At 42.1% G+C, this 20206-nt stretch overlaps 1 protein-coding gene across 1 annotated transcript; it reads left to right on the top strand.

Moving 5' to 3' along the window:
* Positions 1-1208: 1208 nt before the first annotated feature.
* USP50 (ubiquitin specific peptidase 50) lies at positions 1209-19133 on the top strand. Its single transcript, XM_044665171.1, has 7 exons — positions 1209-2436; positions 4417-4611; positions 5374-5569; positions 8689-8895; positions 11230-11372; positions 17212-17344; positions 18857-19133. Exons 1-7 carry the CDS (start codon positions 2390-2392, stop codon positions 19046-19048), a joined length of 1113 nt encoding a protein of 370 aa, XP_044521106.1. The 5' UTR covers positions 1209-2389; the 3' UTR covers positions 19049-19133.
* Positions 19134-20206: the final 1073 nt, after the last annotated feature.

Below are 20206 nucleotides of genomic sequence, written 5' to 3' on the forward strand. Positions count from 1 at the left end.
CTCCTATATCCACCCTCTTTTTTTTTCCCAGTCATAGTCACCACCATCTCCCACCTGGTTGATTCCAACAACCTCCTAATTGGACTCTTGCTTCCTTCCAGTTTCTTCCCTTCTCCAACCTTCCTTCCACATTGCTACTAAAATAAGTCTAAAGCTCAAGCTTGAGCCTATCACTGTCCTGACCAAGAGCCTTCAGTGGCTCCATAACTTTACATATTTTGTATCCCCCCCTCTCTAGTGGAATGTACAGTCCTTGACAATGAGCCACCGTTTCTCGTTTTTGCTTTGCATTTCCGTTACCTACGATGGTACTTGATCATATGTACAAAAATGAATGCTTACCTGATTACAATTGGATCATTATTAAATTACATTGATATACATACCATATTATATGAAGGGGGAATTAAGTAATAAATGAAAGTGAGCTAAGGAAGCTTTAGTCCTGGAACATAGTTTGGGAGAAGAGTAGATGGAAGTTCAGATATTAGGAAATTAGATATAAGACCTTTGCTTCTAATAAGTTTGATGTGTGTGTAAAATAAAGACTATTAGTAAACTATTTGAGGGCAAAACAGAATAAGCACAAATATTCTAAAAGCTAGTGTGTATATAGCATTTTAAAGATTTGCAAAGCACTCTAGAAACATCTCATTCAATTCTCACAACAACTCTGGGATATAGATGCTACCAGAAGGTGAAATAAAGAGAAGGTAAGACTTGCTACTCGGCTCTGGGAGGAGTTTAAGGCTCAAGCTTTATGATTTGAATCAGGACCAAGGAAAGATCAAAGCTAAAAGTTTTCTAGGAAAATGTGTCATAATGAGTGACTAGGGAGCAAAGGGACAAAGAAACAAAGACTCCTGATGTTTACATCTGTGCCAGAGCTATTGGGTACAGTGTTATCAGATGTTAGCCAGTGATGGTGAGGTCTTATGCAGCATATTCCTTCTTCCTCTCTGCATGTAGAACTGCATGAAAACCATTATACAAAAAACTGCCCCATCCAGTTCCAATTTTCTCTAAGATGCCCTTTAGCCACCAATTGGATGTAACCTGTTTGCATCTCATGATCCCCTTGGTCATGAAATCTCCCAAATGCCAAATAAACTATAAAGTGAGCTCATTCCCAGAGATCGAGTAATCATTCTTATAGTACTACTTTCTGGGATTAGTGTGAGTGTGTGTTTTGTATGATTCCCTAGCCTTGCACTCTTCCCTACAAATTAGCTCAGCCTCCAAAAATCCCATTTCCAGCTTTGAAATTTTTCTCTCTTGTAAACATGGTTTCAGTCAACCAACAATAATTCACTTTCAGAGAGGGCTCTGTGCTTTGCCGAAGGCTTCCTTCACTATGCTGTGAGGTCCTTGGTTTATTTTCCCTGTTTTGCCAATAAGTGCAGTTGAAAGAAGTTAAAATGCCTATCTCAAAGTCACACTTTTCAGAAGTGTTTTCTGACACCAAATCCACAACTCTTCCCACTACCTCTTCCTAACGGCTCCTGTTTCCCATATTGGTTTCCATATCTACTGATTCACTAGGCCTTCCCTCAATTTTGCTTCAACTCTTTTGATTCTATCCACTAGGCATGTTATCTTATGGTTGGGAAAAGATCTTGAGGGTCACCTGGGCCAGTTTCTTACATGATAGATGAATTCTTCCCTTGAACATTCTAGACCAAGACTCTGCTTGAACATTTCTTTCTTGTCTATTACCACTTTTGGTTCTCTCTCTCTTTCTCTTCTTTCCTTTTCTCTCTCTTTCTCTGCCTGCTTTTTTCTCTCTCATTCTCACAGGATTTCTATATTTTACTTACACACTGAAGAATTGTTTTTCCATTTGCCAGTAAATGGAGTCCATTCCACCCCACTTCCAGGATCTGAGATTCTCCCACTGTTCCCTGCCCCCGCTGCCCCCTAACCACTGCTTTTTTCCTGATAAAACAACTGCCTTAAAAAAAAAAGTCTCTAGTTAATAATACTTCTTCCAGAGCAGTGAATTTTAACTAGAACAAACAGTCTTGCTTACAAAAAAATTAAGAATTATATGCATATTAAAAAGAAAAAGATCCATTTGGAGAAAAGCGTTATGCTTAGAATTGAAATACCTCCTTGCCCAAAATACTATGAACAGCAGCTAGCGTAGCTACATCCCATAGCGACATGCTAGAATCCTGAGGGGAAATAGGATTATGATGCACAGAAGTTCTAAATTGGAATGGTACCTGAAGTACAGATGAAAACCAGTTTGGAGCTACCTGTTGGGGGGGGGGAATAGAAATTATTTTTTAAAAATCAAGTCAACAGAGAGTGTGAAAGAGAGAAAGAAATGAAGTTAAAAGGTTAGACAAGCCTCAATAGCAGTAACAACCCAACACTCTCCTTCCCCATGGCTTCCAGATGTCCTCCTGATGACTTCAAAATCTATTATGTACTGTGAGTCTGTCTCTTCTACAGTGCTCTAGATAAGGGATTAAGCCAAGGGGGAAGACTGTCTCAGAAGCAAGGAGGGGCTCAAGGCAGCATTTAGAAAGATTTTCTCACAAAAGTGTGTGCTCAGTGTCTTGAACCACTGATTGATGATCTAAAATCTAGGGAGAAAAGTAACAAAATACATATATAGCATATAGCAATAAAATTAAATGTGTTATATATAATTAATATTATATATGTATATATAGACAGAGAGAAATAAAAAAGAGAGATATTCAGTGGGGCAGATTATAATTGAAATACCTCCTTGCCAAAAATACTATGAACAGCAGCTAGAGTAGCTACACCCCATAGTGACATGTTAGAATCCTGTTGCAGTGGATAGAGTGCTAGTCTCGGACTCAAGAAGACCTGAGTTTAAAATAAAGTCTCAGAAACTTACTAGCTGTGTGAACCTGGGCAAGTCACTTAACCTTGGTTTGCCTTAACCCACTGGAGAAGGAAATGGCAAAACACTCCAGTATCTTTGCCAAGAAAACCCCACAGGCAGTATGGTCCACAGGGTCATAAAGAGTCAGACACTACTGAACAATTCAACAACAAAATGATCTCCATTTGGGGCAGCTAGGTGGCACAGTGGCGAGAGTGCCAGACCTGGAATCAGGAAGACTCTTCTTCCCAAGTTCAAATCTGACCTCGGACACTTCTTAGCTATGTGATCCTGGGCAAGTCACTTAACCCTGTCTGCCTCAGTTTTCTCATCTGTAAAATGAGCTGGAGAAGGAAATGGCAAACCACTTTCATTATCCTTGCCAAGAAAACCCCATGGACAGTATGCTACCCAGGGACACAACTGAACACCTCAACAATAATATATTCAATACAATTCTTGAAAGCATCTGGCCTAAGTGGTTTCCCTTGCCATGAAACAGAGAAAAGGCACCCTGATGGCCTATTTCCTATGTTCAGAAATCTAGAGCTAGAAGAGAACCTCAAAGAATTTGTAGTTCTACCCTCTTTGTTTTACAAATGAGGAAACTGAGGCCCAAAGAAGTGACTTGCCTAAGATCACTGAGGTGGTAAAGGGTACCCTGTGGGATCAGAACCCTAGATCTTTCTTTTGACTCTAGAATTGGGGCTCTTTCCACTATACTTACCCTTTCTCCCTAAAAGTACTTACCTAAAAAGGAGTACTTTTCAAACACTTCTGAAGATAAACTACAAGTAGGAAATGAGGCATATGGCATAGAGAAGAGCATTCCAGCAGCCCTTTTGTATGTTGGAGGAAGAATCACCAATGACAGATTTTGAGCTCCATGACCCTGTGGCCAAGAGCATCTCAGATAAAAAAGATCTTTCATTCCATTTAGCCTTGATCTATTACAATTGCTCCTCTCCCCAAGAAGAGGCTCTTGGCATGAAGGAAAAACAGCCCATCAGGCTTGACTTAAGTCCAAAGACCTGGGCCTTGAGCTCCTTGCAGGCCTGAGAAAAGCCATTTCTTTTTTCATTTCATTTTCTGGGCATTGGAAGGGCTATATTCCCTTGACTTAAGGAAGACAAAAACCCTGCTCTGGTTTGTTTATTCTATCTACGTCCCTGCATCTTATGGCAGAGATGAGACGTAGGCATTTTGTCTAAGCAGCATAGAAGTCAACTGTGCAGGTTCATCAGATTGGCCGTACATCCCCGTGGTCTAGATCAGCAGCAGGATCGCGCTTGACCCTACCGAGTCTATAATCCAGCTATTTTCACTTGCTGGCTTCTCTCTACCTCTGTCTCTCTGTGATTCCCTTGCATTTCCTTATCTGCATGCCTATATTATTCTCCTAAGAATATAAGCTCCTTGAAGGCAGGGACTCTTTTATTTTTGTCCCCCAGCCCCTTAATAGACACTTAACAAAGATTGTTCAATTGAATTGAATTGTACTCATCGTGCCCCCTCAAAATATTATTTTTTCTTTCCCTCTGGCATAAACACAGCACAGAATGTACAGATTATAGTGACAGCAGCTCTGCCAAAGAGTCTAACATGGCCCAGCAGCACTCCCAAGGTGTGACAGGTCTTCGTAACCTAGGCAACACATGCTACATGAATGCCATCTTGCAATGTCTCTGCAGTATCACTCCATTGGTGGAGTATTTTCTTTCCGGAAAGTACATCACTGCTCTCCAAAAGTAAGTCTGTTTGTCAGGCTACTCACTTCCTGATGGATGGAGAGAGAGACAGAGAGAGAGAGAGAGACAGACGGACAGAGAGATGGATAGAGGGATGGATAGATAGACAGACAGATAGAGGGATAGATAGAGATGGATAAACAGACAGATAGATGGATAGATAGATAGATGGACAGACGTAGATAGATGGACAGACAGATAGACAGACAGATAGATAGACAGATAGATGAATGGATAGATAGATAGAGGGATAGAGATGGAGAGACAGATAGATGGATAGATAGACAGACAGACAGAGAGCTAGAAAGATAGGTCTAGGTAAAATTGATTAATATATGTATATATATCCATGCCATATACATGTGTGTATATTTTAGATATGATTATTATAGACATTTATTTTGCTTGAGTTTATATGTTTGGAACAGGGGCTTTTGTTTTTCTTGCTTTGTCAATGGGGTTAGGAGGGAGAAAAGGTAGATCTTGGATAAAAAATTAAATTAAAAAGTGAGTTTACTTTGAAACTCAAGATTCTTCCTTCTTTAAAATGTTGAGCAACTTGGTGGAGGTTATAGCTACAAAGCTAAAAAAACATCCAGGCTTGCCATGGGAGATCAGACTCTGCCCTCTTCTCTGGAGCAGCCAGTCTTCAGAGGAAGGAGGGAGGGTTCCTTTGAGTTTCCTGCTCTGTGTTCAAGTATTTAAGTATATGTTCGTAGCTTTAATCAAACAACACTATCTGTTCCTTTTCTCCTTTGGAAGAGACAGTGGTGAGGCTGCCACTGCTTTTGCATATCTGATGACAGACATGTGGCTTGGAGACTCAGATTGTGTCTCACCCGAAGTGTTTCGGACAGCCATTGGAAAAATCTATCCAACATTTCTGAAGAGGACACAGCAAGATGCCCAGGAATTCTTGATTTATGTCCTGAATGAACTTCATGAGGCTTTGAAGAAGGTCAGTAGAAAGTGGCCACTATGCCATAAGACAGGCATTGGGCTAGACTTTATTATTTAGACATAATTATACTTGACCTTAAAAAAAATTCCCCTTGTTTTATAAACATGGTGCAGACTCTCCACCCAGAACTAGAACTTTGTATATTGACACTGGACCCAGATTCATTACCCTCACAAAAGCTCACTTTGGTCCCACTGGCACCTGCCTTGGGGTTCCTCAGAATCTAGCTTGTTTTAGCTCTAGCCTAGAAGTATACAATTTTTCCTCTTCCAAATCCTCCAAGGATTCTACTGAGTATTTTAGCCCAGAATATTCCAGAATATTAGTTCAGAATAATGACAAAGAAGCCTAGTATCTCAGCTCCTTTCAGTAAAGCAAAAAAGAAATATGATAGACAGCCTTCTTAATGAATGACACTTCTTAGTCCTTTTTCCCCATAAGATGGCTTAGTTTCCAGTCCCTCCCTCCAAAAAAAACAACAAAAAAAACCCAACAACAACTACTCATGGGAAAAGCCTGACTACATTGTGAAGAAATAGAAACTTGATAAAAGAGTGAGTTGATGAACATTTACCAAGTGCCTACTATGCGCTAGGCACACCAGTGGTTCCCAAACTTTTTTGGCCTACTGCCCCCTTTCCAGAAAAAATATTACTTAGCCCCCTGGAAATTAATTTTTTAAAAAATTTTAATAGCAATTAATAGGAAAGATAAATGCACCGGTGGCCATCACCACCCCCTGGATTGCTGCAGCACCCACTAGGGGGGCGGTGGTGCCCACTGTGGGAATCACTGAGGCACACTATGGACTATGCCTGGCAGATAGAGGACATTTAATCCTCTGAGCACTAGGGATGCAAACAGAGGACAAAGATAGCGCTTCTCCCTGACTTGATATTTAGCACTGCCCTGTTTCCTTAGGAATCCATTCATTCCCTCACTATTGCTGCTCTCATCACTGCTGCCCGTCTCTCTCTAACCTCTGCTGCTGCACGGCCAATAAGCATCTATTATAATTATAATAAGTAAATTGTTGCAGCTTTTCCAATTCCTTTGCTTGTTCTAGAAATCCTTGGCACTTGCTTGGGATGGGAGCGGGGTGGGGAAAATCATTATCTCTATTCACTGTTATCCTAGTTTTTTCTTCTTCATCTTGGATTTCTTCTTCCTTTTCCCCATCAATCAAGATTTTATTAAGCAGCTAATATAAGCCAAGCACTGTAGGTACTATAAGGATACAAGAGAAAATGAAAAAGTCCTGGCCAGATGAAGCTTATATTTGCAAACCTTAGATTTCTGCTTTCTGTCGTTACCTTTGCCCTTTGGCATTCTGGAAAAATGAATTGATTTTTTTTCCTCTACTGATGTCACTTCTACTTTAGCATCTACGTGTCCCTACTAGCTTCATTCCTTTGACCCTCAGGAAAAGATGGAGAGAAGGGGCAGTTTGAGAGGAGAAATGCAGGGAATGCCACTTCTGCCATCCAGATCTTTGGCTCCCTTATCTCGAAATGATGGACTAGAAGGGAAAGGAATTGGCCCCCGTCATTTCCAAAGAGCAGCTAGTTTCTCTTCCCACTATAGTAGGAATTTGAATTCAAGGCGAAGAGTGAACTGCTTTTCTTTTCCTTTTTTTTAAGCATATGAAACTACATTTCTTAAATGTCTACTGTGTGCCAGGCATTGTGTTGGGCCCTGGGGATACAGACACAAAAGTGAAACTAGTCCCATCCCCCTTGCACAAATCCCATCCTTACACGGATGAGAAACGGGTTTCCACGGGTTCGTGGATAAATGATATGTCATTTCTGGGCAAAGGAAGCAAACCATCCCCGGTGGAGGGATGGAGAAAGGCCTCATGGAAGAGGCAGTGCTTGAGCTCAGGGGAGTCCAAGAGGTAAAGGTGAGGGAGTTGCCTGTGCCAAGAAACAGGAGATGACCTGCCACGTGTAGGGCAAAAGCAAGGAGGCTGCTTTGGCTGGAATGCAGAGTGTGTGCCAAAGAAGTCATTGTGAAATCGGTCTGGAAAGAAAGGTTGAGGCCAGGCAAAAACAAACGACCAAAACCCCTCGATGCCGAACAGTTTTTATTCCATTCTTGTGAGCAGGGAAAGACGTGGTCAGGCGTGTGTTTTCGTGAGGACAATTTGCCACCCATATGGGGGATGGCTAGATCGGAGGAGGCAGACAGGCCAGTGAGGACGTGAAGAGGCCCCGAACTTGAGAAGGGGCTCCCCGGGGGAAGAGCAGGGGGCAGACGGGGGGAGATTTTGAGTTAGAACAGCCATGCTCGGTATCCCCCGAAATGTGGTCGGTGTGAGGGAGACTCGGTGAGGGATGCCTCCGAGGTGGGGAGCCTGGGCGGACGCGGGATTGGCGTCCCTCCGGAGAAAGAGGGAATAATTAGGAACAGGAGTGGTGGCTGATGCCCCGGGAATCCGAGAGAGCCCAGAGCCCCCGTGCTAGTCACGTTATTTAACATAATACCCATAAGATTCCAGAAACTTTCCACCATCCAATCAATGCCACGTAGAGATATCACATATTATATATATATATACATATATATATAATCTGCAATAATCAAGGTTGTTGTGTGAATGTTTAGATGACATTTATAAGTCCTGTTGATGAGAAAACAATTCCTTGTGTTCTTACCCGGTGGATTTGCCCCAATTTTGAGAGTATCCTGGGTTCCCAGCACCTTCATCAGCAGAAAAGCATATATAATTCACAATAAGTAGCAGGGTCTCCGTCCTAATGAGAAACATCTAATGGTCCTATTTTACAGTGGGGGAAACGGAGGCAGGTAGACGTTAAATGACTTGTCCAGGGTCACACAGCCAGTAATAAGTGTCTGAGGCCATATTTGAATGAAGGTCTTCCAGACTCTATCCGGCCTCGCTGCCTCTGGCGATCTGTTCTTTTATCTCAGGATCAGAGTCTTCTTCTTTAAAGGAGGAAATCAGAAAAATCTCCCTTGATCGCTGTCAGAAGTTCCTCGTAGGCCGACGGCCAAGCGCTCGTCCTCACTTATGGAGAGTTCCGTTTTATTGCCAATTGCTCATGTGCTTTTCTTTTTCGGGGGGGTGGGTGGGTATTGGGGGATTCCTATAGTATCGTCGGAAAAAACCACACGAGAAAGTGACTACGAAGTGCTACAGGAAGGTGGCGTCTAGTGAATCCTCCATCATTACGCGGCTTTTTGAGGGGCAGCTGAACTACGACATCGTGTGCTTGAAGTGTGAAAACTGTACCTACAAGAACGAAGTCTTCACCGTCCTCTCCCTTCCGATTCCATCAGAATGTGAATGTTCCCTTCAGGTGGGTATCCGGGCCCCAACGCAGGGCCTTTGCCTAAGGGGTCGGGAGCGTTCGTGTGCCCAGAGCCGGGACGGCTTGGTGAGGGCGAAGAATGATTCTTGCCATTAAAACGATTCATTCCCCCTCGCCGGCTCCTTGAGCCCAGTGATTCCCAAAGTGGGTGCCACCGCCCCCTGGTGGCTGCTGCAGCGATTCAGGGAGGCGGTGATGGCCACAGGTGCATTTATCTTTCCTATTAATTGCTATTAAAATTAAAAAAAATTAATTTCCAGGGGCACTAAATAATATTTTTTCTGGAAAGGGGGCAGTAGGCCAAAAAAGTTTGGGAACCACCGGTCTAACCCCTGAAGCATTCAAGAAACCACTTTCTGGGGCCAGCTAAGTGGTTTGGTAGATAGCCAGGCCTGGAGACGGGAGGTCCTGGGTTCAAATAGGACCTCAGAGACTTCCTAGCTGTGTGACCCTGAGCAAGTCACTTAACCCCCATTGCCCAGCCCTTCCTGCTCTTCTGCCTCAGAACCGATACTATTGATTCTAAAACGGAAGGTAAGATGGTATTTTTTGGAGCTGTTTTCCAATACCATAAGTGGGGTAACATCCCCCCAAATGCCCGGGGAGGCCTTTTATTCCGGGGGAACACCAGGTCCGCTTTCATGCTCTCGCCACCCTGGATGGTGCGAGGTGACTTTCAGGTACTCACTTTGTAGGAGATGATCCAGCGTGGCACGTCTTCCTGCAGCGTCCCTACTCGCCGGCAGTGAGCTGGCAATGCAAACCGCTGCTGGCCCCACCTGAAAGAGAACAGAGGCAGGGCAGGCCCGTTTGGCTCAGCTCCCCAAGCAGAGAAGATCCGGAGAGGGCCCAGAGTTTAGGGCTCCCTGGCCAGCTGCCACACTGGACCACTGGGATGTCCGGCTAGCGCTTCCTCCCCCGCCCCATCTCTGACCCCTTTTCCCGCCGCCGGACCCTGTCCTCGAGGATCCGCAGGTGTTCCCGGAGGTGCAGAAACGGGAATGGGAGAGCGCTTGACCCCTGCGGCTGCGTAGCTGGTTTTAATTCTTTCCTCTCAAGATGTTGCAGGACCTTGAGAAGCAAATACATGCGTTCCCAGGGCCCAACTTCAGATAATTCTAATTCCCACCCAATGATGCTCTAGAACCCCCCCCCCCCAATCTCCCCTCCGAGTCTAGATCTGTGTTCTAGAGCCAAGCCTACATGGCTCCAAGGGAAGAATCCGAGTGAGAGCATTAAGTACCTGCTGAGACATCCGAAGGCCTTCTCAGGCAGACTTCATGCTTTGCAAGTTACTCTTACGATCCAGCTGAAACGAATCTTCTAAGTTCATTAGCCCTTATTTTGCTCTTTGCATTCTGAAAATCTCTGCAATGTTTAGATGTGATCGTGCCCTCCCTCAGAGAAGAGCTTAAGCATTCCTGAAGGAGACCATCTCAAGCCCCCTCACCTGCTGGTGTTTTCTGTTATTATTAGCAAGAGCAGCCATCAATTCTAAGGCTAGGAGTTTAATAACAAAACAATAAAAACACCTTTTTTAAAAAAAATCTTTAGAAATAGACTTTACATTCGTCCCTATTAAATTTCTATCCCATCATTCCAGCCCATTTAAATTTTCTTGAATCCTGGCCTCCATCACACCCTCCCCATCTTTTTTTTTTTTTAACCCCATAAAGCAGCTTTATAAATTAAGCATCCCTAGGCGGACCAGCCCATCTTGAGTTTATGGTCAGTCTGATTTCTGCATAGTAATTATGTATCTCGAAAAATAAATGAAATCAGGGTTTTTTTTTTGTTTTCACTCACCTGGGTGATAGTCGAAGGGCTAATTCCAAGATTGCTTGAAATAATCTGCACTTGATTTTCCTCATTCACTCATCTTGAGTAAAAATTAGAGGAAAGTAGATTGGAATTCGATATAAAGTGCTTCTGTAGCAGCTTTCTGTTGGGGGTGGCACAAGGGAAATGCTCCAAGTCCTGTGTCTCTGCCTCCTCAGTCACATTGCAGTGGGGTGGCTTCCTTGGCCGCTAACAAAGCTCTAGTTTGAGGAGGGTACAGGTTCTTTTTTGTTTTCCTTTAACTTTCATTTTTTAAGACTAAGATTCTCTACTTCCCTCCCTCTCACCCCTCCCCAAAGCATTAAATTTTCAGATACAGGTTCTACTAGTGCTTTCATGCAATACATATTTCCCTATTCCCCAGGCTGTGACAAAAGACACAAAAAAACTCACGAAGGAAATAAAGTGAAAGATGGCGGGCTCTGATCTGCAATTCAGGTTCCTTTTTCCAAGTTTGCTTACTAAATGTTTTTCTCTCAACAGGAATGTCTTGGATGCTTTTTTCAACAAGATACACTCACCTGGAATAACCAAATTCATTGTGCTTTCTGCGAATCCAAGCAAGACGCAGCTGTCAGAGCAAGTATAGCCAAAGCACCAAAGACAGTTATTTTTCACTTAAAGAGGTATGGATTCTTGGCCATATTTAGGCATAATTCAAAAAATTGAAATGGACCAGAAAACTAGCATCTGGATGGTTGTATAAGTCAAAGTTAGTCCTGGGCCAATTCACCGGTTCTTGGAATTGAGCATATTTATCTAAAGGAAGTCTTATCTTAAGATAAAAGATTGGTTATATAATTAAATTATCATTTAAATACCATTGCCCCATCACCAAAGTTCCCCACACCATCCTTTTGCCACCACAAATGACACATAGCTCTTGCTTATCTTGGCTTATTCAAGAGTGGGTGGGAGTTGAAACAATTTTAACCAAATATAGAGATCAAGTGCTTCTCTGTTCTAATATGAAAGTGTCTTTAAATATTGCTGCCCACTCAGATCATCATCCAATAAGATTCACCAACCATGGAGTGCACCAAATGGGAAAGGGTAAAACATATATTTGCCTAAACTCTTCTAAATCTGATTAATAAGGTCTTAAACTTGAAAAGGGATAGAGGAGAAAAATGCTTTTCACTTACCAATCTAGATGACATAGTAGCAACTATAACATGGGAAGAAGAATGGCAGGAGAGAAAAGCAATAATTTAGAGACAAAGTGGAAGAAATGTGCTCATTAAAACCAAGATCTCAGAATTTTATTATATGAATGCACAAAGTATGGGTATTTAATAGGAATCAGAAATCCCACAGAGACAAACAATCTCGTAGCAATGGGCATGGATGAGATGGAATTTATAGGTAGAATATGGCTCTGGAAGGATATACATTATTCACATGGAAGAGATAGATGAAGGGAAGGGACTGATGGCTTTGTATATTAGGAAAATATACTCATGAGAAAAGTTAGAAACTTGAAGGGGAAAGTATGGTGGGAAGCACTTGGGTAAAAATCAGAAGAGAAAAATAGAAATGCTGTGAGAAAATGCCACAGATCATCTCAAAAAAGGAAGATGAGTTTAGAAAATAGATCACAAGCCTAGGCACAGGGGCATGAATGATACAGTTGTGGTGGGTTTCTTCATTTATCAGGATATCTGCTAGAACTCTCTGCCCAAAAGTAGAACAGTTCCTGTTTCATCCTTCAAAAGGTAAGGAAAGGAAGAAGGATAACTGTTGCTTTGGATCTGATTCTGACTAGCAAGGGTAAAGGCAGAGGGGAACTGCCTCCTGAAAGAGAAATGAAAGCTTTAAGGGAGGAAATGACCATTCCGTGTTAGAATTTGTGACAGAGAGGAACCAAGGATGCAGGGCAAGGAGACGTAGAATCCCATGGCTTAAAATTCCACAGGGAAAGTTGCCCTCTTCTATAGGACTTGCCTTCAAGAATGAAAATTTGAAGTTAAAAACAGAAACAATTCCAAAAAGGAAGAAAAAAGGCGGCTGTCTAGAGAAATCTGTGTGGATTCACAGAGAATTCAATGACCAACCAAAAGACAAGTAACAGTCAGGGACCTGTAATGGACAATGAATACAAATGAGTGACATACTCCTTCATGAAGTGTCAAGAATCCAAGCTAAGACTGAAGAATGCTGCAGACAACAAAGGGGTATTATTAGCTATCTGGGGAAAAAGAAGGATCAAAGAAGAGAAAGGACTGTTGTTTTTAGGAGAGGATAACAGAAAATGGAGAAAAGGCAGAACGATTCAATTCTAATTTTACTATTTTCTCTGCCAAGGAAAATGACACATTAGAGGTGGTGGTAGGAGAGGACCAAGTTTCTCTTGAATGAGTTTAAGTCACCTGTTCTTGAATTCCATGCTGGAATGCTCAAAGAATTGGCTGGTGTGATTGTTGAGTTATTGTCAATGGTCTCTGAAAGGCAGTGTAGAAAAGTGGAGGTTCTGCTGGTTTAGAGGAGGGAAAATGTCTAAGGGGAATTTCAAACAAAGGGAAACCAGTAGAATGTGCAAATCATAGGCTAGTGAGCTTAATTATTTGTGGCAAAATGCTAGAAAGACTCAGGTCCACATCCTGTCTCTAACACTAGCTGTGTGAGCATAAGTAAATCACTTAATCTTTCTGATCCTCATTTTTTCATGTGTAAAATAAGGACAATATCTTCAATATTGTTGAGGTGGCTGTGTGCACAGTGGATGGAGAGATGGATTCAGAATTAGATAGACCCGAGTTCAAAACTTGCCTCTGACCAACGTTGTGAGGACCACATTTCAATGTTCATGAACTCAAACTACTTTCTCTGATAATAATCTGTCTTTCCACTTTTCCCTCTGCCTTGCAATTCTAAACTCTGCTCTTCATCCTCATCAAGATCTCCAATCTCTCCTCTTCCCAGTTCTTTCACAGGCTGTCACTAGGAATGGCTATTCTCTTTTCTTTCCCATTTGACCCTATCTCTTCTCTCGAGTCCCTCGTTCTTTTTTCTTATTGAAAATCTTACCCTGCCAGATTTCAGCCTTGCATTATATTTCCACCATCTCCTGCCTTCACTTATACTCATGTGACTGATGAAGTTGGAGAAAATCACAAATCCCAGCTACAAATACTTAAATCTCAAAATGGGTGTTCGCTGCAAGACAATTGCTTTATACCTGCCTGATCAATATACTATTCCCCTCACTACAGCGACTTTTTTTTTTTTTTTTCACAAAATCTGTTCATCCCTCTTTAAGCCTTGTCATTCCTTACTCATCTCATCCCCTGCTCTATCAATTGAGAAACTTTCCTCATAATTCCTGAAAGAATTGAAGCCATTCACTGACTTCTCCTTTCTCATCACATCACTTTTGCTACTGTCTCCTCCATTTCGGTCTCACAAGAAGTGGCCCTTCTCTGTGTCAAGGCAAACCATCTATGTATAAGTGAACCCTATTCCATCTCTTCTTTTATAGAAGACTTCCCCTTCTAACTTTTTTTCTTTCTCACTAATTTTTAATCTCTCCTTGTCTATTGGTTGCTTCCCTACTGCCTACACATGCTCTTATATCTCCATCTTGAAAAAACCCTTACTGGATTTGTCCATCCCTTCTAGCTATTGTTCTCTATTCCTCCTCCCTTTTGTAGATAAACTTGAAAGTCATCTACCATCTACATCTTGTGCCTTTACTTCCTTTTCTCTCACTCCTTAACTCTGCAGTTGAGCTTCCAACCTTGTCATTTACCTGAAAGCTGTTCTTTCCACAATTATCCCCAGTGATTTAGTTGCCAACTATAATGGCCTTTGCTCAGTCCTCTTCCTTCTTGACCTCTTTGCAGCCTTGATATTCTCTACGCTCTAAGTTTTTGTGACACCACCCTTTGATTCTTCTACCAATCTATTCCCTCCTCAGTTTTCTTCTAGACCATCACTGCTGATGTGGGTTCTGTCCTGGGCCCTCTTCTCCCTCTAACCTCTTTCACTTGGCGTTCTCATCAGCTTCCACGGATTTCATGATCATCTCTATGAAGATGATTTTCAGATCTATTTGTCCGCTCTCCCGACCTCCAGTCTCACATTTACAACTGCCTTTTAGACATCTCCGACTGGATCTTCCATAGACATCTGAAAATCAACATGTCTAAAAGAATTCATTTTTGTCCCCCAAATTTTCCTTTCTTCCCAATTTCCCCATTTCTGACGCTATCACCCAGGGTCAACCTCAACTTCTCACTCACACTCCCTCCCTCTAATCCATTCAGTTGAAAAGAACTTGTTTTTTCCCTTTGTAACATTTCTTAAAATGTTCTTTTCTTTCACCCTGGAGCAGGATCCCATCCACTCCCATTTGGCCTATCGCAATACATGCCTCGAGTCTCTTCCTGTTCTAGTCCGTCTTCCAAAAGCACAGTCCCACCACGTCACCCCATGAACTCCACTGGTTATCATTCAAGTCCTTCACAACTGGGCTCTTTCCTACCTTTCCCGTCTTCTCCGCCTTCCTCCATTGTGTTTTCTGAGCCTGGAATACTCTCCCTCCTCATCGCTGCTTCCCGGCTTCCTTTGAGTCTCAGCAGCTTTTGTTGGTGCCCCGGCGGAGGCCTTCCCTCTGCTGTTCTCTCCCTCTCGTATGTGTCGTGTTCGCGCGTCGTCGCCCCTGCTAGATGAGCACCTGGAGGGTGGGGACTCCTTTTTGCCTTTCTTTGAACCCTCAGTGCTTAGGTGCTCCCTGAAGGCTTGACGTAGACATGAGAGACCTGAAAGCACTGTCCGATTCTATCTAGCTAGTATTACACCCAAGTCACAGAATTGCTCTATGGTTTCCTATGAAGTGAGGTATGTAAAAACGCTTTGAAAATTTTACCACCATCCTTTTCTTTGCTGGGGATATAATAAAGAGTGAGACACCCTCGGGGCACTGAGGAAATGAGGCAGGCGCACTTCTACAAAATGATAAGCATCTAGGAAGGAACAGGGCATGAAATTCTGGGGGAAGGAGCCAAGAGGCCGACGGTGCTAAGTAGAGAGATGGAAAGAAGGGGATCTTCTTAAATTCTGGGGATGGCTAATGAAATGAAAGAAACAGAGATGAGGCTACTGTAATCTCCAGCACATACCATAGTGCCTGACACATATTAGATGCTTAGTAAATATTTATTGGTTATACAGTAAAAAAAAATGACTCTCTCCTGAGATTCAATTTAATTCATCAAGCATTTATTTTGAGACTCTTGGGCAATGTCCTTTATTCATTCCGTTGTGCACTGGGAAATATTAACATTTAATAAGTTAATTAGTTAATAATAACAATTTTAACATTTAAATAGCATTTGCTCTGTGCCAAACAGTGTGCTAAACACTTAATACAATTTTTTTTCCCTCATTTGAGCCTTACAACAAACCTGGGAGGCAATTCCTATTTTGATTCCCATTTTACAGATAAGGAAACTGAGGCTAAGGCTAAATGACTTGAGCCACAGTTATTAGATTTCTGAAGCTGGATTTGCACTCATGTCTAACTGACTTCAGGACTAACTCTCTATATACTGCACCACCTCACTGCCTTACGGCCAATTGTTAGCCAACCACTGACCTTACTTGGCATCATTGTTGGGAAAAAGATTAAGAAAGGCATCCAGATATAAATGGGAACTAGACAAGGTAGACAGTGTTTTCCCTGTTCAGTCTGGTGAGGTGTTATAGAGTGGCCTGGAGAAGGGAGAGTGGAGAGAACTAGAGAAATAGGGACTGGTAGGGACAGGACTTTTAGTGGTTGGAATGGACAAAGAGGGAAGAGTTGATTCTGTTGGATCCCTCTCCGACTGCTCATGGACATCCTAGGTACTAGGCACTGTATTAATATACAAATCTGGCCCTTGTCCTCAAGGAGCTTTCATTCTAATGATATCCTGACCCTCCTAGAGAATATTTTCCCCAGGAAAATGTTTTTCTGAAAATTTCTGAGGAAGGTGCAGAGATGTGGCCTCAAGACTGGCGTAACTTGTGTTTCCCTGAGCAAGTCACTTGGCCTCTCAGTGTTATAAACTGCTCTGAGCAATCTTTTGGGAGAGCTTTAACTCATTTTTCCCCCCATGGGAAGCCCCATAGCTCTTTCTAGACCCCTGAATAGGGAAGAGTAATTGAATTCAGGTAAAGTATCCCTTGGCAAAATATCCATTTTGTTCCATTAAAATTTATATTGGCACTGAATCTCTCCCCTTTGCATTAGAGTGGAATTACTTTATAGGAATTGTTTTTCTTATTTTAAAAAGGACTTTTACAGAGCAAAAATCAATTACTGGTTTTTGCTTCATGTACTTTTTGTAAATCATTGAATTTTGGTAAATTATTTAAAGAAACTCATCTGGTTTCTGTGAAGCAGAAAATATGGGTGACATTGTTCAAATGTGGAATCATCGAATGGAGCGTTTACCATATATTTACATTATTTCCATTCCTTAGGTTTGACTGTCAGGGTAGAATGAAGAGGAAATTAAGGACAGATATCCACTATCCACTCAACAACTTGGATCTTTCTCCTTATATTTATCCACTTTTTCGGAAACATCCTAAATACAGCCTTTGTGGAGTGGTGGTGAGTAATGAGGTCAAATTGCTCTAAGTAACACAAGACCTTTAAAGAAAGCTGTTGGCTCATCTACTATTCTACAATCTCTTGTTACAAGGTATAAAACTAGGAACAATTGATTTTCATCTGGATTGGTCCTCTAAACAGACATTCTCTGCCCTCAGGTTTCTAGACGCTAATACCAACTTCAAATTTACATTCCACCTTGGTGCTAGAAATTGGGCTCCTGGAGTCGGTCCTGAATAGCTTAGAAGTGCCAAGTTTATTTGGAGTGGAGTACCCAGGGCTCCTACCAGTGTCATTGTACCTAAAAGGAAAGATAATAGCAGTATATTGGAGTGAAGTGAAAGATTCTGGGGAAGAGATTTTTTTTCCAGCTAGTATCTCATCTCTAGTCCTTTCTGAACACTACTTAAAAAATTACCTTTAGTAGCATTTTGCCACTCTTCCTTTTCCTGTTTGAAAAACTGTAGTACCCTTGTCTGTCATCGAAAATTGAATGTCTGATATGCTTAATTTGTCTTTAAGAATTCACAAATTGACTTATCACTTCCTCTGACCCAGTATCTGGTTATAGGGATTGCTGTTTAGAGAAATTCTAGTGTAGAGTAGAAAAAGTTGTACTCAAAACTTTAGGGGGAGATGCTTATTCACATTAAAAGACTTAGTTTTACAGACTTACAGATTTTTAAACTAGCCATCCTTTCTTGCTATTAGAATCATTAACTTTTAGGAAATATGAAAAGAAGTGTGAACTAAAGAAAAGATTTAGGCGATCAGATCAATCAGATCTCAAAACAAAATCACTCTGAAATGACTGTGTGGGCCATCAGGAGAAAAACAATTTTTACCCTCAAAACTCTAATGTGTAACGTAAAACCATATGTTTTCTACCTTGGTCACGCAAACCTAGTTGCACACGAGCATCTGCCTTAATATTCCAGCATCCATACATTACATTTCCCTAATTAAAAATTTCTGTAACTTTTTCTATACGAGTATGTTGCAATTGCTGTCGTGTCTTCTCAGTGAGACTTCCTTGAACCCTATCAATCCAATAGCATTCCAATGATTTAAATTTCCCAGCATTCGTGTGGTTGGTCGTTATACCGCAGCATCGTGTGTATGTTTACAGGCCTCTTTGTAAGTGATTTCCCCCCATTCATATCTCAGCTCTTCTCTCTAATGAAACCTCAGGTGTCCCAACAGCGGCTCTACTCACTAAAAACCATTTGCCGTGTGCTTCCAAAAGCTGTCATCCTGTTTGTAAAGCCTGAACTATCCGAGGGCCTCAGGGGACACCGTTTGTTGGCAGTCCCAGCGGCCCAGAAACACGATCAGCACCAGAAGTCCTTTAAACTTTCACTCTACTAATTCCTTATGAATGACCTAAAATTTAGTACAGTCATTTCTAATGGAAAACAGTCTTTCCTTAGATTTCTTTGTAGTGAGAAAATCTTCGCAAACAGAAAGAAAAACCAGACGCCAAACCCGGCTAAACATCTCTCTCTCCTTCAGAACCACTTCGGTGATCTAGATGGCGGCCACTACACGGCATTCTGCAAGAACACAGTTAGCCAGACCTGGTATAGCTTTGACGACACCCGAGTTTGTGAGATTCCAGATTCTTCAGTCCAGACTGCCGCTGCGTACCTCCTCTTCTACAGTTGTCAGCCTTTTTCTATACCTACCCCAAAATGCAAGTGCTAGGAAAGCGTTTTCTGAACACTGCGGAGCCTTAGATCACAAATCACAGTGGTAGCCGTTTTGCTTAAAATTAAACCTGTGCATCTGATATGACTTGCTGGTATTCTTGTCTTTCTGGGCCACGAGGCCTGCTCTGCGCGCTCACACGGCTCACTTTTCATTGCCTACATTCAGATGGCTCACCCCTGTGGGGCAGGGCCTGGCACGGCCCACTAGGCCAAAGATAACTCTGCAGCCTGAGCAGCCTGAGGGGTTAGGACGAGAGGAACTGCAGGGCCTGCCCAGATGCTCGGGGAATCTGTTCCTTGCAAAAGGGCCCCAAACCCATCATAATTCCCAGAGATCACATCTGCGTTTCTATGCCTGAAGTGAATCAGAAGTAGTCTTTCTAGGGAGAAAAAAAGCATTTATTAAGTACCTACTATGTACTGGGCACTGTGTGATTTACAAAATAGTATCCCATTTGATACGATGATTCTGATAAGTGCTATTATTATCCCCGTTTTACAGATGGGGGAACTGAGGGGGGATGGAGGTTAAGTAATTTGACCAGGGGCCATACTACTGGAAAATGTGTAAGGCCACTGTATTGCCTAGCTTCTAGGGTGGCTCGGGTCCCTTATACCAATTCCAGTCTAGAAATCAGTTTTAAAAGTTCAAACAATGAACTTGACCCTTACACTAAAATGGTACTTTTAAATGACTATAGATCGGTGGTTCCCAAACTTTTTTGAACTACCACCCCCTTTCCAGAAAAAAATATTACTTAGCCCCCTGGAAATTAATTTTTTAAAAAATTTTAATAGCAATTAATAGGAAAGATAAATGCACCTGTGGCCATCACTGCACCCCTGGATTGCTGCAGCACCCACCAGGGGGCAGTAACACCCACTTTGGGAATCACTGCTATAAAGCTTCTTCCTAGGCCAGAGGTTCTTAACTGGCTTTGTTTTTTTTTTAACTCAAAAAAGCAGTTGATAACTGAGTATAATTAATTTCCTTTGTAATCCTATGTATATTGTGCATTCAAAAACATTGAGAATTACCCAGGCTGTCAAAGGAGTACATGACACAAATGAGGCCAAGAAGCCCTGCTCAAGGCTATGCTCATTTGGCTTATACTGGCTTAAACTGGGCTCTCATAATGGCTAGAGAGCTTTT

Source organism: Gracilinanus agilis, chromosome 2, assembly GCF_016433145.1.
Source record: "Gracilinanus agilis isolate LMUSP501 chromosome 2, AgileGrace, whole genome shotgun sequence".
Lineage (NCBI taxonomy): Eukaryota > Metazoa > Chordata > Mammalia > Didelphimorphia > Didelphidae > Gracilinanus > Gracilinanus agilis.

Excerpts from the sequence above, each read along its gene's own strand:
- USP50 (XM_044665171.1), top strand. The coding sequence starts at position 2,390 with ATGGCTTCCAGATGTCCTCCTGATGACTTCAAAATCTATTATGTACT. Across the intron at positions 4,612-5,373 it reads TACATCACTGCTCTCCAAAA|AGACAGTGGTGAGGCTGCCA; the intron begins GTAAGTCTGTTT and ends CTCCTTTGGAAG. Across the intron at positions 17,345-18,856 it reads ACAGCCTTTGTGGAGTGGTG|AACCACTTCGGTGATCTAGA; the intron begins GTGAGTAATGAG and ends TCTCTCCTTCAG.